The 23007-nt window shown below is 35.9% G+C and overlaps 6 protein-coding genes across 8 annotated transcripts; 2 read left to right on the top strand and 4 right to left on the bottom strand.

Annotated features, from left to right (window-relative positions):
* Window positions 1-2943: 2943 nt before the first annotated feature.
* On the top strand, window positions 2944-3687 carry LOC125209232 (uncharacterized). Its single transcript, XM_048108835.1, has one exon. The coding sequence runs from the start codon at window positions 2944-2946 to the stop codon at window positions 3685-3687; it is 744 nt and encodes a 247-aa protein (XP_047964792.1).
* Window positions 3688-5001: 1314 nt separating this feature from the next.
* LOC125212869 (methylthioribose kinase 1-like) lies at window positions 5002-9300 on the top strand. Of its 3 annotated transcripts, none has more exons than XM_048113150.2 (7): window positions 5002-5298; window positions 5798-6107; window positions 6551-6725; window positions 6830-7031; window positions 7433-7647; window positions 7822-8020; window positions 8461-9300. In XM_048113150.2, the coding sequence occupies exons 1-6, from the start codon at window positions 5113-5115 to the stop codon at window positions 7991-7993; spliced, it is 1260 nt and encodes a 419-aa protein (XP_047969107.1). In that variant the 5' UTR covers window positions 5002-5112; the 3' UTR covers window positions 7994-8020; window positions 8461-9300. The 3 variants fall into 3 exon arrangements, with proteins under 3 accessions (XP_047969107.1, XP_047969108.1, XP_047969106.1); XM_048113151.2 differs by having other exon boundaries at window positions 8433-9300; XM_048113149.2 differs by lacking the exon at window positions 8461-9300 and having other exon boundaries at window positions 7822-8297.
* On the bottom strand, window positions 8468-9172 carry LOC125209231 (uncharacterized). Its single transcript, XM_048108834.1, has one exon. The coding sequence runs from the start codon at window positions 9170-9172 to the stop codon at window positions 8468-8470; it is 705 nt and encodes a 234-aa protein (XP_047964791.1).
* An 809-nt stretch (window positions 9301-10109) lies between the features above and the next one.
* On the bottom strand, window positions 10110-11405 carry LOC125216968 (uncharacterized). The gene is made up of 2 exons (XM_048118772.2): window positions 11007-11405; window positions 10110-10685 (listed from the first exon to the last, which is right to left on the bottom strand). Exons 1-2 carry the CDS (start codon window positions 11306-11308, stop codon window positions 10310-10312), a joined length of 678 nt encoding a protein of 225 aa, XP_047974729.1. The 5' UTR covers window positions 11309-11405; the 3' UTR covers window positions 10110-10309.
* Window positions 11406-13072: 1667 nt separating this feature from the next.
* On the bottom strand, window positions 13073-13971 carry LOC125208892 (uncharacterized). The gene is made up of 2 exons (XM_048108404.2): window positions 13649-13971; window positions 13073-13574 (listed from the first exon to the last, which is right to left on the bottom strand). Exons 1-2 carry the CDS (start codon window positions 13954-13956, stop codon window positions 13196-13198), a joined length of 687 nt encoding a protein of 228 aa, XP_047964361.1. The 5' UTR covers window positions 13957-13971; the 3' UTR covers window positions 13073-13195.
* A 3246-nt stretch (window positions 13972-17217) lies between these two features.
* On the bottom strand, window positions 17218-18422 carry LOC125209891 (uncharacterized). Its single transcript, XM_048109465.2, has 2 exons — window positions 18115-18422; window positions 17218-17760 (listed from the first exon to the last, which is right to left on the bottom strand). Exons 1-2 carry the CDS (start codon window positions 18417-18419, stop codon window positions 17382-17384), a joined length of 684 nt encoding a protein of 227 aa, XP_047965422.2. The 5' UTR covers window positions 18420-18422; the 3' UTR covers window positions 17218-17381.
* Between the last annotated feature and the right edge of the window lie 4585 nt (window positions 18423-23007).

Genomic DNA, 23007 nt, shown 5'->3' with positions numbered 1-23007 from the left:
AACCTATCTCTATTATCAAAAGTATCGATCTCGCAGCACAAGGTATGTCAGTATCATCGAGATTTGAGTTGGGAGATCTACAAGACTTAGTGCACGGACATAGTTGACAAACTTTTTGTGGCATGAAGTTAGATATAGACCACTAATAAATTATAACAAGTTGTAATTAGGAAGCAAATGTGACATTTGGCAATTGAAAGAGGAAACGCAGCTATCTCAAAAAAGGGTTGTAGTTGAGGAAGCAGCAAAAATTCAAGAATGGGAAATCCAAAAAGTATTTTCAGGTGGTTAAGGAAAAGATTTGGGATTTGGAAAATGACTCCATCAATGTGGAAAAACGATGCCAAAATAATTGGTATATATGTATCTATGTCATTTTCAGATAAATATAATTAATGTTATACATATATTGATGAATGAATATGCATGCATGGGATGACTAGTAGGTGATTTGGTGAAATTTCAATGCAGCAGCCCAACACGTTTAAGTTAGGACCCATTACAAAGTGAAAGTCTTTATTTGTAATGATGATTTCCATTTTCATTTCGTGAGCACACATATTCCTAAAATGTCAATGTTATATTTTGAAATATACTAAGAGACATGCATATATAAAAAAAAATACAAAATTCGTAAAATAATAGTACTATTTTTTATTACAGTTTTTTCGAAAATATCACAATTGGACTCTTTTTGTCACAAGGAGCATGTGAATTATGTTGAATGTTGCACAATATCAATATTAAACACAATTTGAGTGAATTATATACTACGTACTACTAGTATAAATTCATAGTGTAGGTGTAAGAGGAAAGAATGCCATATAAGCTAATGAATCTCACATTTGGAATTAGAGAAAAGTTCAAAGCATTTGAAAGAAATCCAACACAGTGGGAAGGAATATCGAAACAGAAAAAGGAAGTGCCTCTTCACCTAATTAAAATAAGTATTTACTTTGATGGGATATAAATCAAACGTGTTCCTTGCACTCTACCTACACTAGCAAAATGTTTAGTTAAATAAGCTGTGTTTACTGAAATTATATGTTTCCATGCATATTGATATTTTTTCAATATACCTTCTTGAAAAGAATTTATATATATATAGCTACAAATTAAAGGTCGTAATGTCTTCGAAGAGCTTTTACAAGTTCTTCATTTTTAACATTTCCAGAAATGGAGAGTAATTACTAGAACTAATTAGTGGTATTTACAAGTTTTAGCACTTGGTTAATGGTTTTATAGATTTAGCGAATATTCAAGTCTAACTGATTTACTCAAATCGATTCCACAATGATAATATTACGTTAGATACGCCAAACACACAATAAATTAATTATTTTCTTGAATAATTTACAAAAAGTTTATGTAAAAAATTGAATCTATATTGATCTTCTCGAGCAGAAATTCAAAATCAGTTTTAATTTGAAATCTCTCAGTTCTCTAATTGGACGATAAAAGTTTTTGTAGAGTAAATAACAAATCTCTTATATAATCATTAAGGGTGTGATCAATTGCTAACTTTTTTAAGTTACTAACTTGCTAACTCATCAATGCAGTGTATTAAAAATGTCAACACGGTGACATTAAAATGTCAACACATAATTTTGTTGAACTTCAATCTAATATGTTGATAATGTCACCATACTAACATTTTTAATACACTGTATTGATGAGTTAGCAGAGTTAGCAACTTAAATAGTTAGCAATATAACGCACCCCTAAGCCATTATTATTATATATTAATTTTGAATCTCATATAGTCGTATATAAATAAAACAGCCAACTTAAACTTTTAGATCAATTCTATACTATTACTAATAATACACCCTCATAAATTTCACAAAAGTAAATAAGAATTTATAATTCAATTAATATTTTAATTGTTGTTTGGTAAACTTCTTTGAAGTACTTGCCTGTATCTCTTAATTCCTTATTGTATATTGTCTTTCGATTTTATAAATAAAATTATTTCACCAAACGTGTTGTATGAATAATGTCGTATGGATTAGGACTACCATAAGCTCAAAATTGTTCCTGGACGCAAGTAAAGCTTGAAGCAAAATACGGGTGAACATTTAATCAAAAATTTCCAACATTACGTATTAAAACTAATTTAAAACTATTTCGACTCATTTAATTAGCAGCTTGATGTTTTTTGGCATTAGATCTTCACATGGAAAACGGAAAAAAAAAATTCATATAAGAAATAGGATGGAAGAGGGAGAAACTGATTCACATCAAATCTTCTTCAATCCGAGGATGAAATACTATCAACATTGGCGAAACACCATGAAATCTACGATTTTAGTTTTCTTTGGCGAAATCTATTTTAGCAAGAGTGGCTAGTTTCTTTCATTGCTCTTGAGATAATGTAGGGATTGAATTATGGATTGTTTTGGACAAATGTAGAGTAATAATTTGGACTTATTCATTAAAAATTAAATAGAATTGAACCGGTAATTTTTTCATTTTTAATTTAAATAATTCATATTTTGATATTTTGTGTTAATATTGAATGAAGGACTTCATATATACACAGAGTAAATGATGAAATAACAGTAGTATTAATTTGATATTTTGTGTTGATATTAGAATATTTTATTTCCTATCCTAACGACTTTAAATTGTTTACAATAAGCCCTATGGTAAACTACATGCGGAAGTTCATATTATCATGTTTTTGCTACTATTGACATTACAAATTTACAATACACTCTCACATTATTACAAGAAGTCAAGAATAGTATGAGTATTTAATTCATCAATATTGGGTAATAAAAGAAAATATTCTTTTGTACTAGCATCCAAAAAATCACATTAACACAATTTATGAGCACATTTAATTAGTTTAATAGTTTCTGTATATATATCCAAACCATACAAGTTACTAACACAACACACACTAAAACATAATTTGCATTGATAAATCAATCATCAACCATGAATAGAAGCGTCTGCATTTTCCTCATCCCTGTTTCTCTTCTTCTATCATGCCTAGTACAACACATTCATGCAACCCAATACATCGTGACGAACACGGTCCCCAACACCCCGGGAGGCCAGTTGTTCGACACAGAAATCGGCGTTAATTTCACCTTATCAATCATGCCAACGATCAACGAATTCATCTACAAAGTCTTTGAAGAAAGTAGCCCTGAAGACAGAAGGGACGTCCCTGTTTTGAACGTATACATCTCCGAATTCCCCGGTTACGCATACAAAAACGGTGACAACATAAACATTAGTGCCTCGGCAATGTACAACATATACCAGCCTAGGTCGATCTCAAAGTGGATGTTCACTTCCGTGATGTTTCATGAGATGGCTCACGTGTTCCAGTGGCACGGTAATTTTGGAGCCCCCGGTGGCCTCACGGAGGGGACTGCAGACTACGTGAAGGTCAAGTCGGGCTACTACAACCAGGATTCTTATACGAAACCCGGTGCAGGGCAAAAATGGGATGAAGGGTACGGTGTGACAGAGAGGTTTTTGGAGTATTGTGATAGTTTGTTGGAAGGTTTCACAGTGAAGCTGAACAAGAAGATGAGGTTCAAATACGACCAAGTGTATTGGGTTGAGTTGCTCGGGAAACCGGTGGAGCAGCTCTGGAGAGATTACAAAGCCAAGTATGGGAACCAGCCTCAGGAAAACACTATTCACATATATCATGGTTTGAAGTACTAATAGCAATACCTAGTTTGCAATTGAATATTTATATGAATGTTTTCCCCATTTAAGCATATGAATAGAATATGAGGTAAGGTATGAAGGTTTATATAGTTCATTCTCTACAAGTGAAAATGTCATAAAGTTTCTCATCTCCTTTAGAAGGGTCTTAGCAAAGTTGAGAGCTTTAAGCTCTATGAAAAATAGAGAAGATAAAATGAAAAGTTAATATAGCTTAAAGACTAGAACTAGGACTAAGAGAGATTAGGAAATCCAATTCTCTTTTTTATTTTTATTTTCCCCTCTTTTTATAAAAACAGAGTAATGGATTCAAAATGATATTTTGAATATTCATCTTATATTAAAAGAATATGATAAAATCTACATTTCATGCAAAAAATGAACGTGGAAAATGAAAACTACGATCAATCAAAATGGGATTGATTTAGTTCATATATACTCTTGATAACATTAATAAAAAAATTGTGACATAGTAAATGATAAAGATCAAGCAAAATTCTTACACAAAAATCATAAATTTAAGATATACTTTCTATATATAGTATTAAAATTTAATAAACTTGATCATTATTCCTATAATTTAAATGAAAAATATACACTTAATAGAGTCATTTTAAATTCTTGTTTTTTTCAAACATAATAAAGTCGTTTTAATTTTTATTGAAAAATATACTCTCTTCATCCCATAAAAATAGGTGCAATGTGTATAGCACGAGAATCAAGACAAAATCGGTACAGTAAGAGAGAGGGAGAAGAATGGTATGGTAAAATAAGAGAGATAAGGAGAATGATAGTTAAAGTAGTGTTAGTTGATAGTGAGACCTACATTATTAAATTGATATAAATTTTCAAAATTGGAACGCACATATTTTTGTGGGACGGGCAAAAATGGAAAGTGCACATATTTTTATAGGATGGAGGGAGTAATATATTTTTAGTCTAAATTGTACTCTCTCCGTTCCCTCATAGTTGATGCGAAACTTTTCGGCACGAAGTTTAGAAAATGGATGTTGAGTGTGTTAAATAAATTGATAAAACAGTAAGAAAGAAAATAAAGTAGAAAGTGAATAAAATAGGGAGAATAAAGTAAAAACAAGTAAAGGTCAAAGAAAAAAAGAGTTGCTATATTTATATAAATATGAATCAACTATAAAGGAATTTCCCGAAATAGAAAAATGACCCAACTATGACGAAACAGAGGGATAATATTTCCAAACTAAAAATCCGACTACATTCAATGTACCAGACTTCCTCCTCCAAATGCGAGAAGTCGTGTAATTGGTCAGCCCAAAAGAAGCATAGAAAAATATTCTTCCAATTATACCCTTTCAATTCTCCACGCAAATGATAGTATGAGTACGTACTGTTACTAGTCCGACCACACACTAAGCAAAGGCCGACGATCAACGCCACCACATCAACATGGCTTCCGACGGATTTCAGGCGCTCGACGAGAAGTCACTGGTGGTCTACTTGAAGGCCACTCCATCTCTCGCCGCCAAGCTAGGCAGCCACTTCGATAACCTCGAAATCAAGGAAGTCGGCGACGGAAATCTCAACTTCGTCTACATTGTTACTGCACCGTCTGGATCTATCGTCGTCAAGCAGGTGCGTATGACGCCGATTTTCTTTGTTAATCGCAGACATAATTTGCTTCGATTATGAATTTTACGATTTAAGTATGGCACTGTTCGTCACCTGTCTAGGGATTCAAATGAAGTTAAATTTGTTGTTGGAAGTAGGATTACGTTTAACATCCGAAAAATTTACTTGTTTTTGATGGAATTTGTACAAGCAATTAAATAGTAGTAGTAGCAAAAAAGAGAAAGGATGACCTGCTCATGAGATTGATTTAGGCTGGAAGTCAGATGTAAAGGTGGTTTATAGGTTCTGGTCTGATCTTTGCCACTTCTCATAAGAATATTACTGTAGACTAAATTTATTTCAGTAATGCTAGTATTTAATTTCATTAAATGTTGTGGCCGAAGTTTGCTGATACCAAGTTGATCTCATGCTCCCTATTAAGGAATAAGGATTATTAAATCATACCATTATATTTGTAAGAGGCTGTGAGTTGTTTTTGTTAACTGATGGTAAAAACACGCAGGCTCTTCCATACGTTCGCTCTATAGGGGAATCGTGGCCAATGGCAAAAGAACGTTCCTATTTTGAAGCAACGGTTTTGCAAGAACATGGTCGCTTGTGCCCAAATCATGTCCCTGAGGTCTACCACTTTGACAGGAAAATGTGTTTGATTGGCATGCGTTACATTGAGCCACCTCATATTATCTTAAGAAAAGGATTGATTGCTGGGATGGAGTATCCGTTGCTTGCTGACCATGTATCAGAATATATGGCATCGACGCTTTTTTATACCTCCCTGCTGTATCAGACCACTACCGATCACAAAAGTGGTGGTAAGAAATTGTTTTTACAGTTATCTTGATTTTAAAAAGTATTTTTGACAACAATTTTCTTTTAGAAGTATCGATACATTATAAACATAAAGTGTTGTAGTAATACTTTTTACACTTGAAGTTTATATCATATGGTGAATGTTACTTCAGCCACAGTGTCAATCTGAACCATTTGCCTTTAGTCAATAATTCATGGTATTTGGTTTTGAGTCTTAGCACCCTTTACTTAAAACGCTTTGTTGATCCTTTTGTGAGTTCTCACTCCATCTAGTTGCCATTGTTTTCTACATTTTTCTCTTAAATGTTAGAATAGGAAAGCATACAAATATTTATGAGTTTTGTGCCTCCTAGGTTTTTTATTTTGAATTCTTAGTGATAAATTAATCCTGTTGAAATGACTTGCTACATATTCTAATTACTACTAGAATTTTGCTATTTTGCAGTTGCTAAATTTTGTGGAAATGTGGAGTTATGCAGACTTACTGAACAAGTTGTGTTTTCTGATCCATACAAAGTGTCTGAGTATAACCATTGGACAACTCCTTACCTTGATGCTGATGCTGAGGCGCTTCGGGAGGATAACATGTTGAAACTCGAAGTTGCTGGGCTGAAATCTAAGTAAAATTCAGTGCAGATCTTTTTTTGTAATTTTTCCTAACCACTAGTTTCTAACATTTTCATGTGATAATGTTCTTACAATTGTTTTCTATCTTCGGTCTCAGATTCTGTGAGAGAGCCCAAGCTCTTTTACATGGTGATCTTCACACTAGTTCATTCATGGTTACTCCTGATTCAACTCAAGTGATAGATCCCGAATTCGGTTTCTATGGGCCAATGGGATATGATATTGGAGCTTTTATTGGAAACCTCATTTTAGCTTATTTTTCACAAGATGGACATGCAGAAAAGGAGGGAGACCGTAAAGTAGATACTCTCCCTACATTTACTTACACGAATCTAGATCATCTTATTTTTTGTCCTTGTTCCTTAGGATCTTTTAGTCCACTAAATAATGGTTTTTCGATCCATTATTGTTAGTTGCTGCAGTTGTGAGGTCGTTTCACAAGTCGAAATTGTGGTTTTTTCATAACTAATAACCACCAGTTAATTGATTTAATTGAGGGAGGGAAATTGTTGAAAGATTTGCACTTTTAGCTTATGTATATATATTAGGGTGACTACTTAAGCTCAACCATACCTTATTTAGTTAGTATAGTCATACTATAAGTCTAGATGTAGCTGGGAAACCTTTCCCTCTCTTTGTTTATCTTTACTGGTTTTGTAATTTGATTTGTTGACATAATATTTTTTTAATTTTATATTAGTTATATAAGAAGTGGATCCTGAAGACAATACTGGATACCTGGAACCTCTTCCATACAAAGTTCACTGCTCTTTGGGATAAACACAAGGATGGTTCAGGTGATGCTTATCTTCCAGCAATATATAACAATTCAGAACTCCAGTTGCTGGTAAAGCAAAGATATATGGATGATCTTTTCCACGACACTCTCGGATTTGGTGCTGCTAAAATGATAAGGTTAGATGATGCCTTATGCATTTTATGATCTGATTTATTTATACTTGTACCCTTGATAGTCCACCAGATGTTCTTCAAATCCAGTTTTACTACATTACTGATTATTGTCACATTTATATGCAAAAAAAAAGAGGAATATTGTGTCTAAATGACAGGTTTCTGGTTAATTTGTAGGAGAATTGTTGGTGTGGCTCATGTTGAAGATTTTGAATCAATTCAAGAGGCTGGTAAACGTTCTGAATGTGAGCGCAAAGCTCTCAACTTTGCTAAGACCCTTCTGAAGGAGAGGAGAGACTTTCACAAAATAAATGAAGTCGTTTCTGCAATTGAGGATCTCGACACATAAGATATCTTCAAGAGCTAAACTAAACAGGTCAGTTATTTTTAATATTTTCCCAGATAATTAATGTGTCATGCTTAGCCATGTTCTCGAATATTCAGCATGGTTTATAATGTGTACATCGTATTGTTTTGGATTGCTTATAGCTACCTGTACGAAGAAAGGTGTGAAATGAACAACTTCTAGTTTATACTTATTTCTTCACTATTTGGGATGATTTTTCTATAAATTGCTCGTTGTTTATTTCCTCGCTCGTGCCTGTACTTTGGTCTATATAGTTACGCCATAATAAACAGTATGATTTTTCACATGTAGGCTGTCATATTTGTTTGTGCTAGAGAATGAACTATGTAAACCTGCATACCTGACCTCATATTCTATTCATATGCATAAATTGATAAAACGTTCATATAAACGTCTAATTTCATTTATTTATTGCCATCAGTACTTTAAACCTTGAAACATATCAACAGTGTTTTCTTAAGGTTGGTTCCCATACTTGGCTTTGTACTCTCCCCAGAGCTCTTCCACGGGTTTCCCGAGCAACTCAACCCAATACGCATTGTTGTATTGGTACCTCATCTTCTTATTCAGTTTTACAGTAAAACCTGGAAGCAAACTGTCACAGTACTCCAAAAACCTCTCTGTCACACCGTACCCTTCATCCCACTTCTTACCTGCACCGGGCTTAGTATAATAAGCCTGCCTGTAGTAGCCCGACTTGACCTTCACGTAGTCTGCAGTCCCCTCCGTGAGGCCACCGGGAGCTCCAAAATTACCATGCCACTGGAACACATGAGTCATCTCATGAGTCAATACAGAAATGAACATCCACTTTGAGACCGACCTAGGCTGGTACATGTTGTACATTGCCGAGGCACTTATGTTGATGTTGTCACCGTTTTTATATGCGTAACCGGGGAATTCGGAGATGTATACATTCAAAACAGGGACGTCCCTTCTATCTTCAGGGCTACTTTCTTCAAAGACTTGATGGATGAAATTGTTGATGGCTGGCATGATTGATAAGGTGAAATCAACACCGATTTCAGTGTCGAACAACTGGCCGCCCGGGGTGTTGGGGACCGTGTTCGTTACGATGTATTGGGTTGCATGAATGTGTTGTACCAGGCATGATAGAAGAAGAGAAACAGGGATGAGGAAAATGCAGAGGCTTCTATTCATGACTGATGATTGATTATCAAGGCAAATTAGGCCAGTTAAATGTGGTCTTATAAATTGTGTTAAAATGATTTCCGAAATATTTGGGCTGGGATAATATTTTATGTTATTACCAAATATTTGATAAATTTCTTATCCATACCATTCCTGTAATAATGTGAGATTGTATTATAATTTTAACAATTACAAAAACATGATAATAATAATAATAATAATAATAATAATAATAATAATAATAAAACATAACTTTTTCATTTCAATATCAACACAAAATTAACAAATAGTAGTACGTACTACTCTTATTCAATATATGAAAATTTTAAATTAAAAAACAAAAAAAAGAGTTACACTATCTACGTATTTTTTTGATTGGGTTACAATTTCACTTTCTCATCCACTTGCCTTGCTTGTTTTTGTATTTAAAAAAACACTAGTACATGTTATTAATCCTATATATCAAACTTTAAGGCTATTTACAATTTCGCCATTTACAATTTACATGTTTCAAGATCTAGTATGTAAAATTGTAAATTCAAGCTTAAGATAGTGAGTAGTACTGAATCTCATTCATCCATTTTATAAATCCTGAATTTCAGTTATTAGAACGTAGTACTCAATCTCACTAATCTATCTCATAAATCCTATAGTTCAAATTTTCTACATATTTAAAGATTTAGTATGTAAAAAAACTGGGATTGTATTCAATATCGAAGTAAATATTAAAACCGAACTAGACACCAAATCTCATACATCAATTTTTCTAATCTAGTGGATAAGATAAATTAATCAAATGATATACTTCATTTTTAGATCGTTTTACTTCATTTTATACGAACTTGATTATTTGATTGTTTTACTTCATTGCACAGACTGAACTAAAGATTTTAAAATAAACTATGTGTTGTCTGATAATAAACTACGCCACATTTTAGTTCGACGGTTCGGCATTAAAAAATAGTTCCGTCTATATCTCATTCGTTTTCGTCATTATTCTACAATAAACGATTGCACAATGTCACAACACACATCAATTAATCATCATGTGACTCGTGTCATTAGTCTACAATACAACTACTAGTTTTTACTACTCAAACAGGAAATGATCGACAAACTCAAGCCTAAGTTTGCTGCCATAAAAAGTCAAGTTTCATACTTTGCTTTGTAGTCTACCCAGAGCTGATCCACGGTCTTTCCCAACAACTCCACAAAGTAATTGTTGCTGTAACCACCTCTCATCTTCTTGTTGAGGTTAGCCACAAACCCACTCTTGAGTCCGTTGCAGTAGTTGAGAAACCTAGCAGTCACGTCGTACCCTTCATCCCACCGGTCACCTTGCCCCGGCTTCACCCAGTGGCTCGGGGCATAACCAGCTTTCAGCCTCGCATAATCGGCTATCCCTTGTGTCAGACCGCCCGGCGCCTTCCCGTTGCCATCCCACTGCCACACACGAGCCATTCCATAGTACAAAACGCCAGTGAACTCATTTTTCACACTCGCCACATAAAACTGAATGTATCTGCACCGACACCAATTCATCACAAATACAAACATCATACGAACAGATGATGATGCAATTCCAAGACGTCAGCGATGCTGAAAACGTGCCAAAAACGTTCTATGTTAGAATGACTTGATATTCGCACGGTGCCTGCGAATCAAGCTTAAAAATCAAAATCATAGCGACATCATCATGATGGTGGACGATGGATTTTGGCTACGGTTTCTAATAAAAATATGTACTTATAGTCCTAATCAACTAAACAAAGATGATATAGAAAATAAATCCGTATCAAAACAAGACACAAATTTCCTTCCATGCATAAAAAACTTGACGTACCCGGCGCTGACGTGGATCTGGTTGCCGGTGGCATACGCCACTCCGTCCATGTTTTCGATGAACAAGCTAACTTTCTGCAGATTTTTCCGATCAGCAGCGGATTTCTGCCGGAAAATCCTCCAGATGAAGGTTGTGGAGGTATTCATGGCTTGTAAGGTATACCGGACCCCGATGTCTCTAGCAAACCGAGCACCACCTGGCGTTTTCGCTGCTTTGTCCGTGACAGTGTACTGGACGGCCTCATTCCCTTGGATTGCAGATATTAATGCCAAGCAAGACAATATCACCACAAATTTGGCCATTGCTGTTATTCTTCTCTGTGGTGTGGTTTGATATAGTGGATGCAAAACATATATACAAAGTCAAATATGTCTACATTATTTTGAATAAATATCTCCAAAGTAATAATTGAAGGGCGGCTCCCAAATTATAGTAATGGCATCCAAATTATAGTAATGGCATGACCAGTGGAAGATCTAGAATTCGGAAATGGAGGGATTGAAATTTTTATACTCTAATACTCCACAATAATTAAATACTCCCTCCGTCCGCAAAGAATAAACACTTTGGGTTCGGCACGGATTTAAAGGTAAAATTAGTAAAGTAAGAGAGATAGTAAAAAAAGGATTTATAGTATTGTTAGTGGAAAGCGGTTAAACTTTTAGGAACAAGGCGGTTAAAGAGTCAACAAATTATACTCATAAAACAAATGAAATAAGTATCATATCTAATACTCGATCAAATAAAACAACAAGATCAAGCCATGAAATCTTCTTCCTCCTTGTATACCAAAATGAAAAATAAAAGGAAAAAGGTCAAGCAAGAACTTGATATTCAATCTATCACCATTGACACCATGTAACCAACAATCCCCTGCCTGATGAAGGGAGCCATGGTTTCTAACCAATCTATTGTACTACTCCACTACGTAAAAACTAAACAGTAAGTTATTTCTAATTTTAATTAAGTTTTTATATGTATGTGTCCTTCAAAAAGTTTAGAAACTAAAAAATAAATTACATAATAAATTCACCTTAAAACATGTCCTAATAAACGTCACTATACATAAACTTAAATAATTTAGATAAATTTTAAATTATAGTAATATACAATTATTTTAAATAAGTCTGCGTTGTATGAGACCCACAACAGCCATATTTGGTGGTTCGGTGATAGTAGTAATTAATTTGCACGAGTTTCGATCAAAATAAGGAATGTTTGGAAAAACGACACATGCATAATTTAAACAGAGGCTGTCGATATTGTCATATTGATGATCAATACTAAAAATCTATTGTTTGTCTTTGCCTATATTACCTCCACCTTTTAAAATTAATAACTATTGAAGCAACAAAAATTTATAATATATTGTTGATAAATTAAAAGAAATATAAAAAAAATGAAATATTATTAATAGAAAATAGATTCTATTAACAATATTATAATTATTAAGAAAGTAGTTAATTTAAGGAATTGTTTAGTTCAAAATTCATAAATGAGGACATGGCGACGTACCACTGGATAGACAATAGATGTACACGTGGAGAGTTAATTTAGGATGTTAAAGATGACATATCTATTACTCCTTCCGTATCGGATAATTCGGATCATTTTGACCGGGCACGGGTTTTAAGAATTATAATGAAAAGTGGGTTGAAAAAGTTAGTGGAATGTGGGTCATACCTTTATATATTAGTTTTGCAATAAAATGTGAGTATGAATGAGTTAGTGGAATATGGGGTCCACTACCAAAAATGATAAAAGTGAAATGAGACAAATTATGTGGGACGAACCGAAATAAAAAATTGGGACGAATTATCCGGAACGGAGGGAGTATCTATCTTTTCAAAAAATTTAATAATTAATTTGTCTAAATAGCCCTTTGGGGGTGGTGAGAGAGGGCTGATGATAGACCCCTTCTCCACAATGATGGTCGATCTCCAAATCGATAGTGGCCCTGGCGATCGGCCACCCATTGTTAATGCTCTTAGGAGAAAAAATATTCATACGGTTTAATCGTATTTTCGTAGGTCACCACTATTTCATAAAACTCGAAACCACATGAATAATTTAAAAAATATGAAAATATTATTTATTTCGATACTTTATTCGTATTCATCATTATTCTGAAATAGAGCATGTCACAAAGCACATCATATCGAGTCCACATAGTTTGGTGCCATAACAAGTCAAGTTGCTGCATACTTGGCTTTATAGTCTCTCCAGAGCTGATCCACAGTCTTCCCCAGCAAGTCCACAAAGTAATTGTTGCTGTAACCACTTCTCATCTTCTTGTTGAGTTGAGCCACAAATCCATTACTGAGTCCGTTGCAGTAGTCGAGAAACCTAGCAGTCACGTCGTAGCCTTGATCCCACCGGTCACCTTGCCCGGGCCTCACCCAGTGGCTCGCGGCATAACCAGCTTTCAGCCTCACATAATCAGCTATTCCTTCTATCAGACCACCCGGCGCCTGCCCGTTGCCATTCCACTGCCACACATGGGTCATTTCATGGTACAAAACGCCAGTGAACTCATTTTTCACATTGCCCCCATACCCATTAATGTACCTGCACCAACACCAACTCATGACATATAGAAACAACACACAAATTTCCTTCAATGCCTAGAAAACTACACGTACCTGGCGCTGACATGGATCTCGCTGCCAACGGCATAAGCCACTCCGTCCATGTCATTGATGAACAAGCTAACTTTCAGAAAATTTTTCCGATCAGCATCGGAGTTCTGCTGGAAAGTCCTCCAGATGAAGGCTGTGGAGGTGTTCATGGTTTGTAAGGTATACTGAACCCCAATCTCTCTAGCGAACCGAGCACCACCTGGTGTTGTTGCTGCGTTGTTCGTTACAGTGTACTGGACAGCCTCATTCCCTCGGATTTCAAATAGTAATGCCAAGCAACATAATATCATCAACATAAAGTTATTGGCCATTGTTGTTAATGTTATTCTTGTTTGTGGTGTGGTATGAGTGTTGAAACACTAGGGTTATATATAGGATGCAAAATATATACAGTCAAAGTCAAATATGTTTACATTATTTGAATAAATATCTCCAAAAATTCAAGCGCTGCATGACCACAGATCCAGAATCCGGAAATAGAAGGGGCGAAATTTTAGTACTATTATTTAATACTCCATAATTCAATATTAATAATAGAGTGATTTTTTTTTCCCTTTTAAGTTCCTCCTTAAAAGTTAACTTAATCACTTGTAAACATGTTTTACAAGAATATTAAAAATTGCGTTTAGAAAAAAATAATATTATACTCCATTTTTTTATTTCATCTCAAAATAAAATATATCCAACAGAATAAGATTATGATTATGCTTGACTTTTTAATGAGATGCACTAGCTTGCACATATGTATTATTCATCTAAAACTTATGAATTATTTGATTCTTTTTGTTATAACTAGTTGAGTTTAAAAAATGACTAAATACTTATCGATTTTTATTAAAAATACAAAAGTAATATAGATAAAATATTAAATATTTGAATTGATAATAATAAGATATATCAATTGATAAAATAAAAAATGGACAAAGAAAAGGAAAAATATACAAGTTAAACAATTGGACTACAAAATCTTATATACTATGTATTGAAAACAAAATACTCCTTCCGTCCCATAAGAATTGGCCATATTTCCTTTTTCGTCCTTCCCATAGAAATTGGTCATATCCATTTGTGATAACCTTTCTCTCCTTCTTTTTTACTTTTTCATTTATGGGCCCACATCCACTACACAATTTCAACTACTTTTTCTCATTCTCTCTTACTTTATCAAATTACGCATTAAAACCCGTACCAACCCTAAAGGGCCAATTTCTATGGAATTGAGGGAGTATATTTTTACACACGGTGGATGGATATGTTTTTCTCAGCTCGACTCTAAGGGATTTTTAGGCCCTTCGGCCGATCGGGAGGGGCGGCCAGACCAAAATTTAGCCTTCTAGCATAATGTAATTGGGAGTAACACAAATATGATTATTTCGCCACTTGTAAATCTCTACAAAAATCATAGTTTTTCAACTATGAATGATAATTGTACAATAAATACTAGTCATTTTACAACTATGAATAATAAATGTACAATAAATACTAGTATATACTACATAGGAGTAATATTTTTCCTCGAACAAGGCCCTTCAGGTTAAAGAGTCAACAAACCTATTTCCCTATATTCATAAAATTAATAAATGAAATAAGTACCATATCTAACACTCGATCAAACAAAACAACAAGATCAAGTCATGAAAATGATAATTCCTTTATCTGTCTTCACATCTGCACTTGTTTGGTTTTTCTCAGTTCCTGCAGTGTTTATCATCAATGATACATGGCTGAGACAGTTCCGATGAGTATTAGGTTAATTCATGCCCTCTAACCTTTGTCCAACCAAATTGTGTCTAAGTGGCCTATGTACTCAATTTTTTTACCAAAACGTTACTACACACACACTTAAATAATTAAGATTAATTTAAAATTGTTATACTATCTTGGCTCCTAAAAATAGAAATTTTTTAAATGACAATACAAAATTAATAAATTAAGTAAATTAAAAGATATAGAAAGAAAAGTGTGTTATTAAAAAATAGACCTCACGATATTTCCTAAAAACAAAAATTTCTAGAGTATTTTTTAGGACCGGATTTAAAAGAAAAGAACTTTTATTTTCAAAAAATAAATGAATATATAATTATTTTAAGTAAGTAGGAGTTGTATGAGACCCACAACGAGCCATATTTGGGGCTATAAATGTGCTTATGTGCACGAGTTTCGACCAAAATAAGGAATGTTTGGGAAAACGACACGTGCATATCAAAACATAGGCTGTAAAATTGGAGAGAGGAAAAGTCTTGACGATTTATACATTAATCTCTTAATAAAAAATCTCTAGTTTGCATTTGCATTTGTCTTCGCATTATCGATATCCTTATACAACTTCAGACATTTAAAAATAGTAATTTTTAAAAGAGTAAAGGTCAAAATTGATCCTGAACATATGATCATTTTACGTTTTTTGTCATAAACATTTTTTTTTGGATTTTTTGGTCCTGAACATATGGAAATTTGATTATTTTGGTCCTCCGTCAACATTTCCGTTAAAAACTAACGGTCAACGGGTTTAATCCTGATTTTGACCAAATTAAACTTTTAATTCTAATTTTTTACTCCCTAATTAATTCTCTAATTATTTAATAAATATTCATTTAAAATCATCTAAATTATGGCCGACGAAGCCAAAGCAACGCCGCCTTCTCCGCCGGCAACCTCTCCCCCTCCAACCACGTCCTCTACTCCAAAGCTCCACCGCCTACGCTTCCCTCCACCAATTCATCAAAGCTCTTTCCGACGCCGAGAAGACCGTCGAACTCAAGCACGATTGGGCCAAGGGCTACTCCCACCTCGGCGCCGCGCACATGGGCCTCCGCCTACAGAAAGGGCCTTCAGTTTAGTTACCAGTTTGTGCTGTCAAAATTTTGTCAAACAAGATTATGTCAAAATTTTGCACTTTGTGCTGTCAATTTTATCATTATTTTCTGAAGGCGGTAATTACATGGTGGAAACTATCAGCCTTTCTGTAGGCCGAGGCGGCGTCGGCGTAGCGGCGGAGGCCCATGTGCACGGTGCCGAGGCAGGAGTAGCCCTTGGTCCAATCGGGCTTGAGCTCGACGGTCTTCTCGGCGTCGGAAAGAGCTTCAATGAATTGGTGGAGGGAAAGCGTAGGCATCGGAGCGGTTGGAGTAGAGGACGTGGTTGGAGGGGGAGAGGTTGCTGGCGGAGAAGACAGCGTTGCTTTGGCTTCGTCGGCCATAATTTAGATGATTTTAAATGAATATTTATTAAAGTAATTAGGGAATTAATTAGGGTGTAAAAAATCGGAATTAAAAGTTTAATTTGGTCAAAATCGGGAGTAAATCCGTTGACCGTTAGTTTTTAACGGAAATGTTGACGGAGGACCAAAATAATCAAATTTCCATATGTTCAGGACCAAAAAATCCAAAAGATAATGTTTAGGACCAAAAACGTAAAATGACCATAGGACCAATTTTGGCCTTTACTCTTTTTAAAACGACATAAGTTCTATAATGCCTAATTGATATATTAAAATAAATAGAAAAAAACTAAAATATTAGTAATAAAAATTAGTCCAAATCTTAGAAAGAATTTTTTTCTAAATTAAAAAATTGTTAATTTTAAGAAATTGTTTAATTCAAATTCATAAATGAGGACATGACGACGTGCCACCGGGACAAGTTATAACAATAGGAGATGTTAGGATCACTACAAAACTTGTTGTATCTTTTAAGGATACAAAAATTGATACGCAATTATCAGCGTTTGAAAATTTTCAAAATAACAATAATTTAATTAGAACGCAAAAGAAAGCGTCCCTAAGTTGTGGATAAAACAACTCCACAAAGTAATTGCTGCTGTAACCACCTCTCATCTTCTTGTTGAGTTGAGCCACAAATCCACTCCTGAGTCCATTGCAGTAGTCGAGAAACCTAGCAGTCACGTCGTAGCCTTGATCCCACCGGTCACCTTGCCTGGGCCTCACCCAGTGGCTCGCGGCATAACCAGCTTTCAGCCTCACAAAATCAGCTATTCCTTCTATCAGACCACCCGGCGCCTGCCCGTTGCCATTCCACTGCCAAATATGCGTCATTTCATGGTACAAAACGCCAGTGAACTCAGTTTTCACATTGCCCCCATACCCATTAACGTATCTGCGCCAATACCAATTCATCACAAATACAAACATCATATGCACGTATAATTAATAATGTAGGGTCCATTATCAAAAACAGTAAAAGCGCAATGTGACAAACTTTGTGAGATGGATGGAAATGGAAATAAGTGACAAACTTTCTAGGATAACAGAGTTATTTTATTTCTTATTTCTTCATTAATATTTATCGAATCCTAACAACTTATTGAAATAAATAGTAGTACTAGTAATAAGAATGATAGTAGTACTAAATTATATTCTAGATTCATGTCGAAAGTTAGATGATGTGGAAAAAATATCCGTATCAAAACAAGACGCAAAGTTCCTGCCATGCATAAAAAACTAGACGTACCGGGCGCTGACATGGATCTCGCCGTTAATGGCATATGCCACTCCGTCCATGTTATCGATGAACAAGCTAACTTTCGGAAGATTTTTGCGATCAGCAGCGGAGTACTGCTGGAAAGTCCTCCAGATGAAGGCTGTGGAGGTGTTCATGGCTTGTAAGGTATACTGGACCCCGATCTCTCTAGCGAACCGAGCACCACCTGGCGTTGTTGCTGCGTTGTTCGTAACAGTGTACTGAACAGCCTCATTCCCTCGGATTGCGGATAGTAATGCCAAGCAACACAATATCAACACAAAGCTATTGGTCATTGTTGTTAATGTTATTCTAGTTTGTGGTATGATATGAGTGTTGAAACACTAGGGTTATATATAGCGGATGCAATCTATATACAGTCAAATATGTTTACATTATTTGAATAAATATCTCCAAAGTAATAATTCAAGGGCGGCTCTCAAATTAGTAATGGCATGACCACGGATCCAGAATCTGGAAATGGAGGGGGCGTATTTTAATAATACTCCATTATATAATATTAATAATAAAATAAATAATTTATTAAAAGTTAACTTATCACTTATAAACAAGTTTAAAAAAATATTAAAAATTGCGTGTAGAACATTTTTTAATTTCATCTCAAAATAAAATATATCCAACAGAATAAGATTATGCTTAACTTTTTAATGAGATGCATTAGCTTGCACATATGTATTATTCATCTAAAACTTACTATATATATGAATTATTTGATTCTTTTGTTATAATTAGTTGAGTTAAAAAAAAAGATTAAATACATATCAATTATATATCACTCCCATTACAATATCAATAAAATTAATTTTAATTAAAAATATATAACTAATATTGATAAAATAGTAAATATTTGGTTTATATTGATGTTAAGAAAGAAATATGAATTGATAAAATAAAGAATGGACAAAGAAAAGGAAAAATATGTTCCTAATTGAACCATAAGCAAGTTAAACTATTGGACTACAAAATTTTATATACTAATATGTATTGAAAACAAAGTATATTTCTACACACGGTTGGGATGGATATGCTTTTTTCATGATCTCGACTTTAGGGGGGGCAGACCAATAAAGCCTTCTAGTATAATGTAATTCGGACTAACACAAATATGATAATTTCGCCGCTTGTAAATCTCAATCTAAGTTTTTCAACTATGAATGATAATTGTACAATAATTAATCTAAGTTTTTCAACTATGAATGATAACTGTACAATAATTAATACTACTAAATAGTATTTGTTGACAATAGAAAGGCATAAACTTTTTTTGAACAAGGCCCTTGATCAGGTTAAAAGAGTCAACAAGCCTTTTTCCCTTATATTCATAAAACAAATGAAATAAGGGCATCCGCGGCAGTGAAGGTTGCGGTGCTCGTCCGTCCGTGCCAGCGGCACGGCGCTGCTCTTAGCTAAGAGCACGTCCGTTCCGCTTAGCAGCCATACGTGGCGTCTTCTTATTGGCCAACGGCATAGGCGTTGGCAAATTCGATTTTTATTTTTTTTAAAAAAAAAATTCATAAATAATACCAAAAAATAAAAAAAATATATTTTTGGATTCCCAAAAAAATAGAGCCGTTTATTGACATTTTTTTTGGATTTTTGTGAATTTTTTTTTTTAATCCCAAAATCATCTATAAATACACACATTTATCATCCACTTTTCACATCAAATTATCTCTCATTCATACTTTTTCATACTAAATCATCTACATCATCCTCTCTCATCCAAACTCTCTCTAAAAAATTCAAAAATGGATTTCACCAATCTCATTGCGGAAGCGGAGTGCGAAAAACAAGAATATTATGAACAATATCGTGCCGCCTATGAAGCCTATGTCGCCGCCAATACCCCCGCCCCTCCTCCTCAACCAACTAGAGCAAAACGTCGCTACATCCCTCGTGATCGAGAGGGAGCCCATGAAAGGCTCGTTGCCGACTATTTTTCCGACCAGCCGCGGTATCCAGAAGATTACATTCGGCGCCGTTTTCGCATGTCAAAACGGTTGTTTATGCATATTGTCAACACATTGTCCACCCGGGTTGAATATTTTCAAGAAGGTGCAGACGCAACCGGTCGGCAAAGTCTCACGGCGTTGCAAAAGTGTACTTGTGTCATCCGACAACTTGCTACTGGGCAAACGGCTGACATTTTCGACGAGTATTTGCATGTCGGTGAGTCAAGTGGAATCCTATGCCTCAAGAATTTTTGCGACGGCGTTCGTTCTGCTTTCGGCGAGGAATTCCTTCGGGCACCCACCACCGATGATTCAACGGTTGCTTCGTCTTCACGAAACAGTCCATGGTTTTCCCGGTATGCTAAGCAGTATTGACTGCATGCATTGGAAGTGGAAGAATTGTCCGACTGCTTGGAGGGGGCAACACTTAAGCGGCCACAAAGGTGGCGGCCCAACGCTTATCCTTGAAGCGGTCGCCGACTACCGCCTATGGATTTGGCATGCATATTTCGGTGTTGCCGGATCCAACAACGACTTGAACGTGTTATATTCTTCACCACTCTTCGATGATGTTTTGAATGGTGTAGCACCGGCGATCGACTTCACCGTCAACGGAAATGCATACCACATGAGTTACTATCTCGCCGATGGTATCTATCCAAGGTGGTCGACTTTCGTGAAGTCGTTCAGCAATCCACTAGAGCAAAGACGGATTCTTTTTGCGCAGCGTCAAGAGTCTGCTCGGAAAGACGTCGAAAGAGCTTTTGGTGTCCTTCAAGGCCGATTCAACATTGTGAAGTCCCCTTCTCGGCTTTGGTACGTTAAGAATATCGCCGACATCATGTACATGTGTATTATCTTGCACAACATGATTATAGCTGACGAAGGACCGATGGCGGGTAACTTTTACGACGAGGATGAAGCCGGAAGCTCAACCGCGAGGTCTCCCCCACGCCGAGGTGTGCATACGACGGTAAACGAGAGGATGGAAAGAAGACACGCAATGCGCGATACAAGAGCCCACACTGAGCTACAAAAAGATCTAATCAATCACATTTGGGCGAAATTCGGCAACGAGTAGTGTAATTTTTAATTTTTAGGATTTTATTTGTGTAATTTTTAATTGTTAGGATTTTAATTATGTAATTTTTAATTATTTTGTAATTTGTAATAGTATTTCGGATATTTTAATGCATTTTAATATTGTGGAAATGTTTTTATTTAAATTGAATAATAGAATGGTGGGACCCTTGAGCTTGTCCTTAGCTAAGAGCACGGATGTGGGTGTTGTGCTCTTAGCTAAGGACAAGCAGTAAAAGTGGGTCCGGACCCACTTCGTGCTCTTAGCTAAGAGCACGGATGGGGATGCTCTAAGCGCCTTATCTAATACTCGATCAAACAAAACAACAAGATCAGGTCATGAATTCTTCTTCTTACTTGTTTACCAAAATGAAAAATAAAAGGAAAAAGGTCAAGCACGAACTTCATATTCAATTTAAACCATATCCATACCATATGACCAACAATCCCTTGCCTGATGAAGGGAGCCATGGTTTTTAATCAATCAATAGTAGTACTATGTAAAAAATAAACAGTGGGTTATTTCTAATTTTAATTAAGTCTTTACATATATGTAACATGTGTCCTTCAAAAAGTTTAGAAACTAAAAAATACATTACATAATAAAACATGTCCTTATACTCTTCATTCTTTGAAATGCTTGTTGGCTAGCATTAATAAATCTTTTCATTTTATCATTTAACCAGATTAACCGTGGGGTTTGAAATCCCAGTTTCACAAATTATGAAAATGATAATTCCTTTAGAGCACTCCCAATGGGTCGGCGTTAAATCCGGCGAAAAAACACCGACTATCGCCGGATTATCGCCGGGCATTGGGGAGAATTCGGCGATAATTCGGCGTTAATTCTCCCAAATTAACGCCAACTCCCGATAATTCGCCGGATTATCGCCGACCACTGTGGGAGATAATCCGGCGATAAAAATAGTTTTTTTTTTTTTTTTAATTTCCCCCCCTATAAATACACACCTTCTCTTCATTCTCTCCCCATCCTCATCCCTTTTCTCTCTTCATTTATTTTCTCTCTCTCCATCTATATTTAATGAATTCTGAATCATCTTCTCATTCTCGGTCCGACGAGGAGATATCTCATTCTTCTTCCGAAGAGGAGGTACCTCCCGCTCCCACCGGATGGGATGTCGCGGGTTTCGCCAACAACCCAGTCAACAACTATATCTCCAGTTTCATACAAAGCGAGCTTGCTCGAATGCAGCAGCCACCCCAACGGCCAATCCGCAGGCGGCGCCGATACATCCACCGCGACCACGCTGGTGGGCACGATCGGCTGTTCGCCGATTATTTTGCTGAGGAACCACGTTATCCGGCAGATGTATTTCGTCGCCGATTCAGAATGCGCCGCTCCTTCTTCCTGCGCATTGTTAATGCGTTGTCCGCGCGTTACCCCGAGTTCCAGCTCCAGCGAGACGCCACAGGGAAGTTCGGTCTATCGCCCCTGCAGAAATGCACTGTTGCCATCCGACAATTGGCATATGGAGGGTCCGCCGACATGTTCGATGAGTATCTGCAATGCGGCGAGACGACTGGCAACGAGTGCCTGAAGAATTTTTGTCAGGGCGTGCGAGAGATATTTGGGGGGCACTACCTTCGCTCGCCGGACGCAGCTGACTGCCAGTTTCTGCTGGATTGGCACTGGAGGACCCACGGATTTCCGGGGATGCTCGGCAGCATCGACTGTATGCACTGGCAGTGGAAGAACTGCCCAACCGCGTGGCGAGGCCAGTTCACTACCGGCTACAAAGGTACGCATCCCACCATCATTCTTGAAGCCGTTGCCGACCAACGGCTTTGGATTTGGCATGCTTATTTTGGT

Source organism: Salvia hispanica, chromosome 3 (assembly GCF_029641045.1).
Source record: "Salvia hispanica isolate PSC_SH4W2 chromosome 3, Shi_PSC_v1, whole genome shotgun sequence".
Classification (NCBI taxonomy): Eukaryota; Viridiplantae; Streptophyta; class Magnoliopsida; order Lamiales; family Lamiaceae; genus Salvia; species Salvia hispanica.
This window is presented reverse-complemented; position numbering and strand designations above follow the sequence as displayed.

What these genes read in the sequence shown, in the direction of transcription:
- LOC125209232 (XM_048108835.1), top strand. Translation starts at nt 2,944, where the DNA reads ATGAATAGAAGCGTCTGCATTTTCCTCATCCCTGTTTCTCTTCTTCTA.
- LOC125212869 (XM_048113150.2), top strand. Translation starts at nt 5,113, where the DNA reads ATGGCTTCCGACGGATTTCAGGCGCTCGACGAGAAGTCACTGGTGGTC. An exon ending in GTTGCTGGGCTGAAATCTAA is followed by an intron (nt 6,726 to 6,829) that starts GTAAAATTCAGT and finishes CTTCGGTCTCAG; the next exon opens with ATTCTGTGAGAGAGCCCAAG. An exon ending in GGTGCTGCTAAAATGATAAG is followed by an intron (nt 7,648 to 7,821) that starts GTTAGATGATGC and finishes GTTAATTTGTAG; the next exon opens with GAGAATTGTTGGTGTGGCTC.
- LOC125209231 (XM_048108834.1), bottom strand. Translation starts at nt 9,172, where the DNA reads ATGAATAGAAGCCTCTGCATTTTCCTCATCCCTGTTTCTCTTCTTCTA.
- LOC125216968 (XM_048118772.2), bottom strand. Translation starts at nt 11,308, where the DNA reads ATGGCCAAATTTGTGGTGATATTGTCTTGCTTGGCATTAATATCTGCA. An exon ending in CAGATCCACGTCAGCGCCGG is followed by an intron (nt 10,686 to 11,006) that starts GTACGTCAAGTT and finishes GTGTCGGTGCAG; the next exon opens with ATACATTCAGTTTTATGTGG.
- LOC125208892 (XM_048108404.2), bottom strand. Translation starts at nt 13,956, where the DNA reads ATGGCCAATAACTTTATGTTGATGATATTATGTTGCTTGGCATTACTA. An exon ending in GAGATCCATGTCAGCGCCAG is followed by an intron (nt 13,575 to 13,648) that starts GTACGTGTAGTT and finishes GTGTTGGTGCAG; the next exon opens with GTACATTAATGGGTATGGGG.
- LOC125209891 (XM_048109465.2), bottom strand. Translation starts at nt 18,419, where the DNA reads ATGACCAATAGCTTTGTGTTGATATTGTGTTGCTTGGCATTACTATCC. An exon ending in GAGATCCATGTCAGCGCCCG is followed by an intron (nt 17,761 to 18,114) that starts GTACGTCTAGTT and finishes GTATTGGCGCAG; the next exon opens with ATACGTTAATGGGTATGGGG.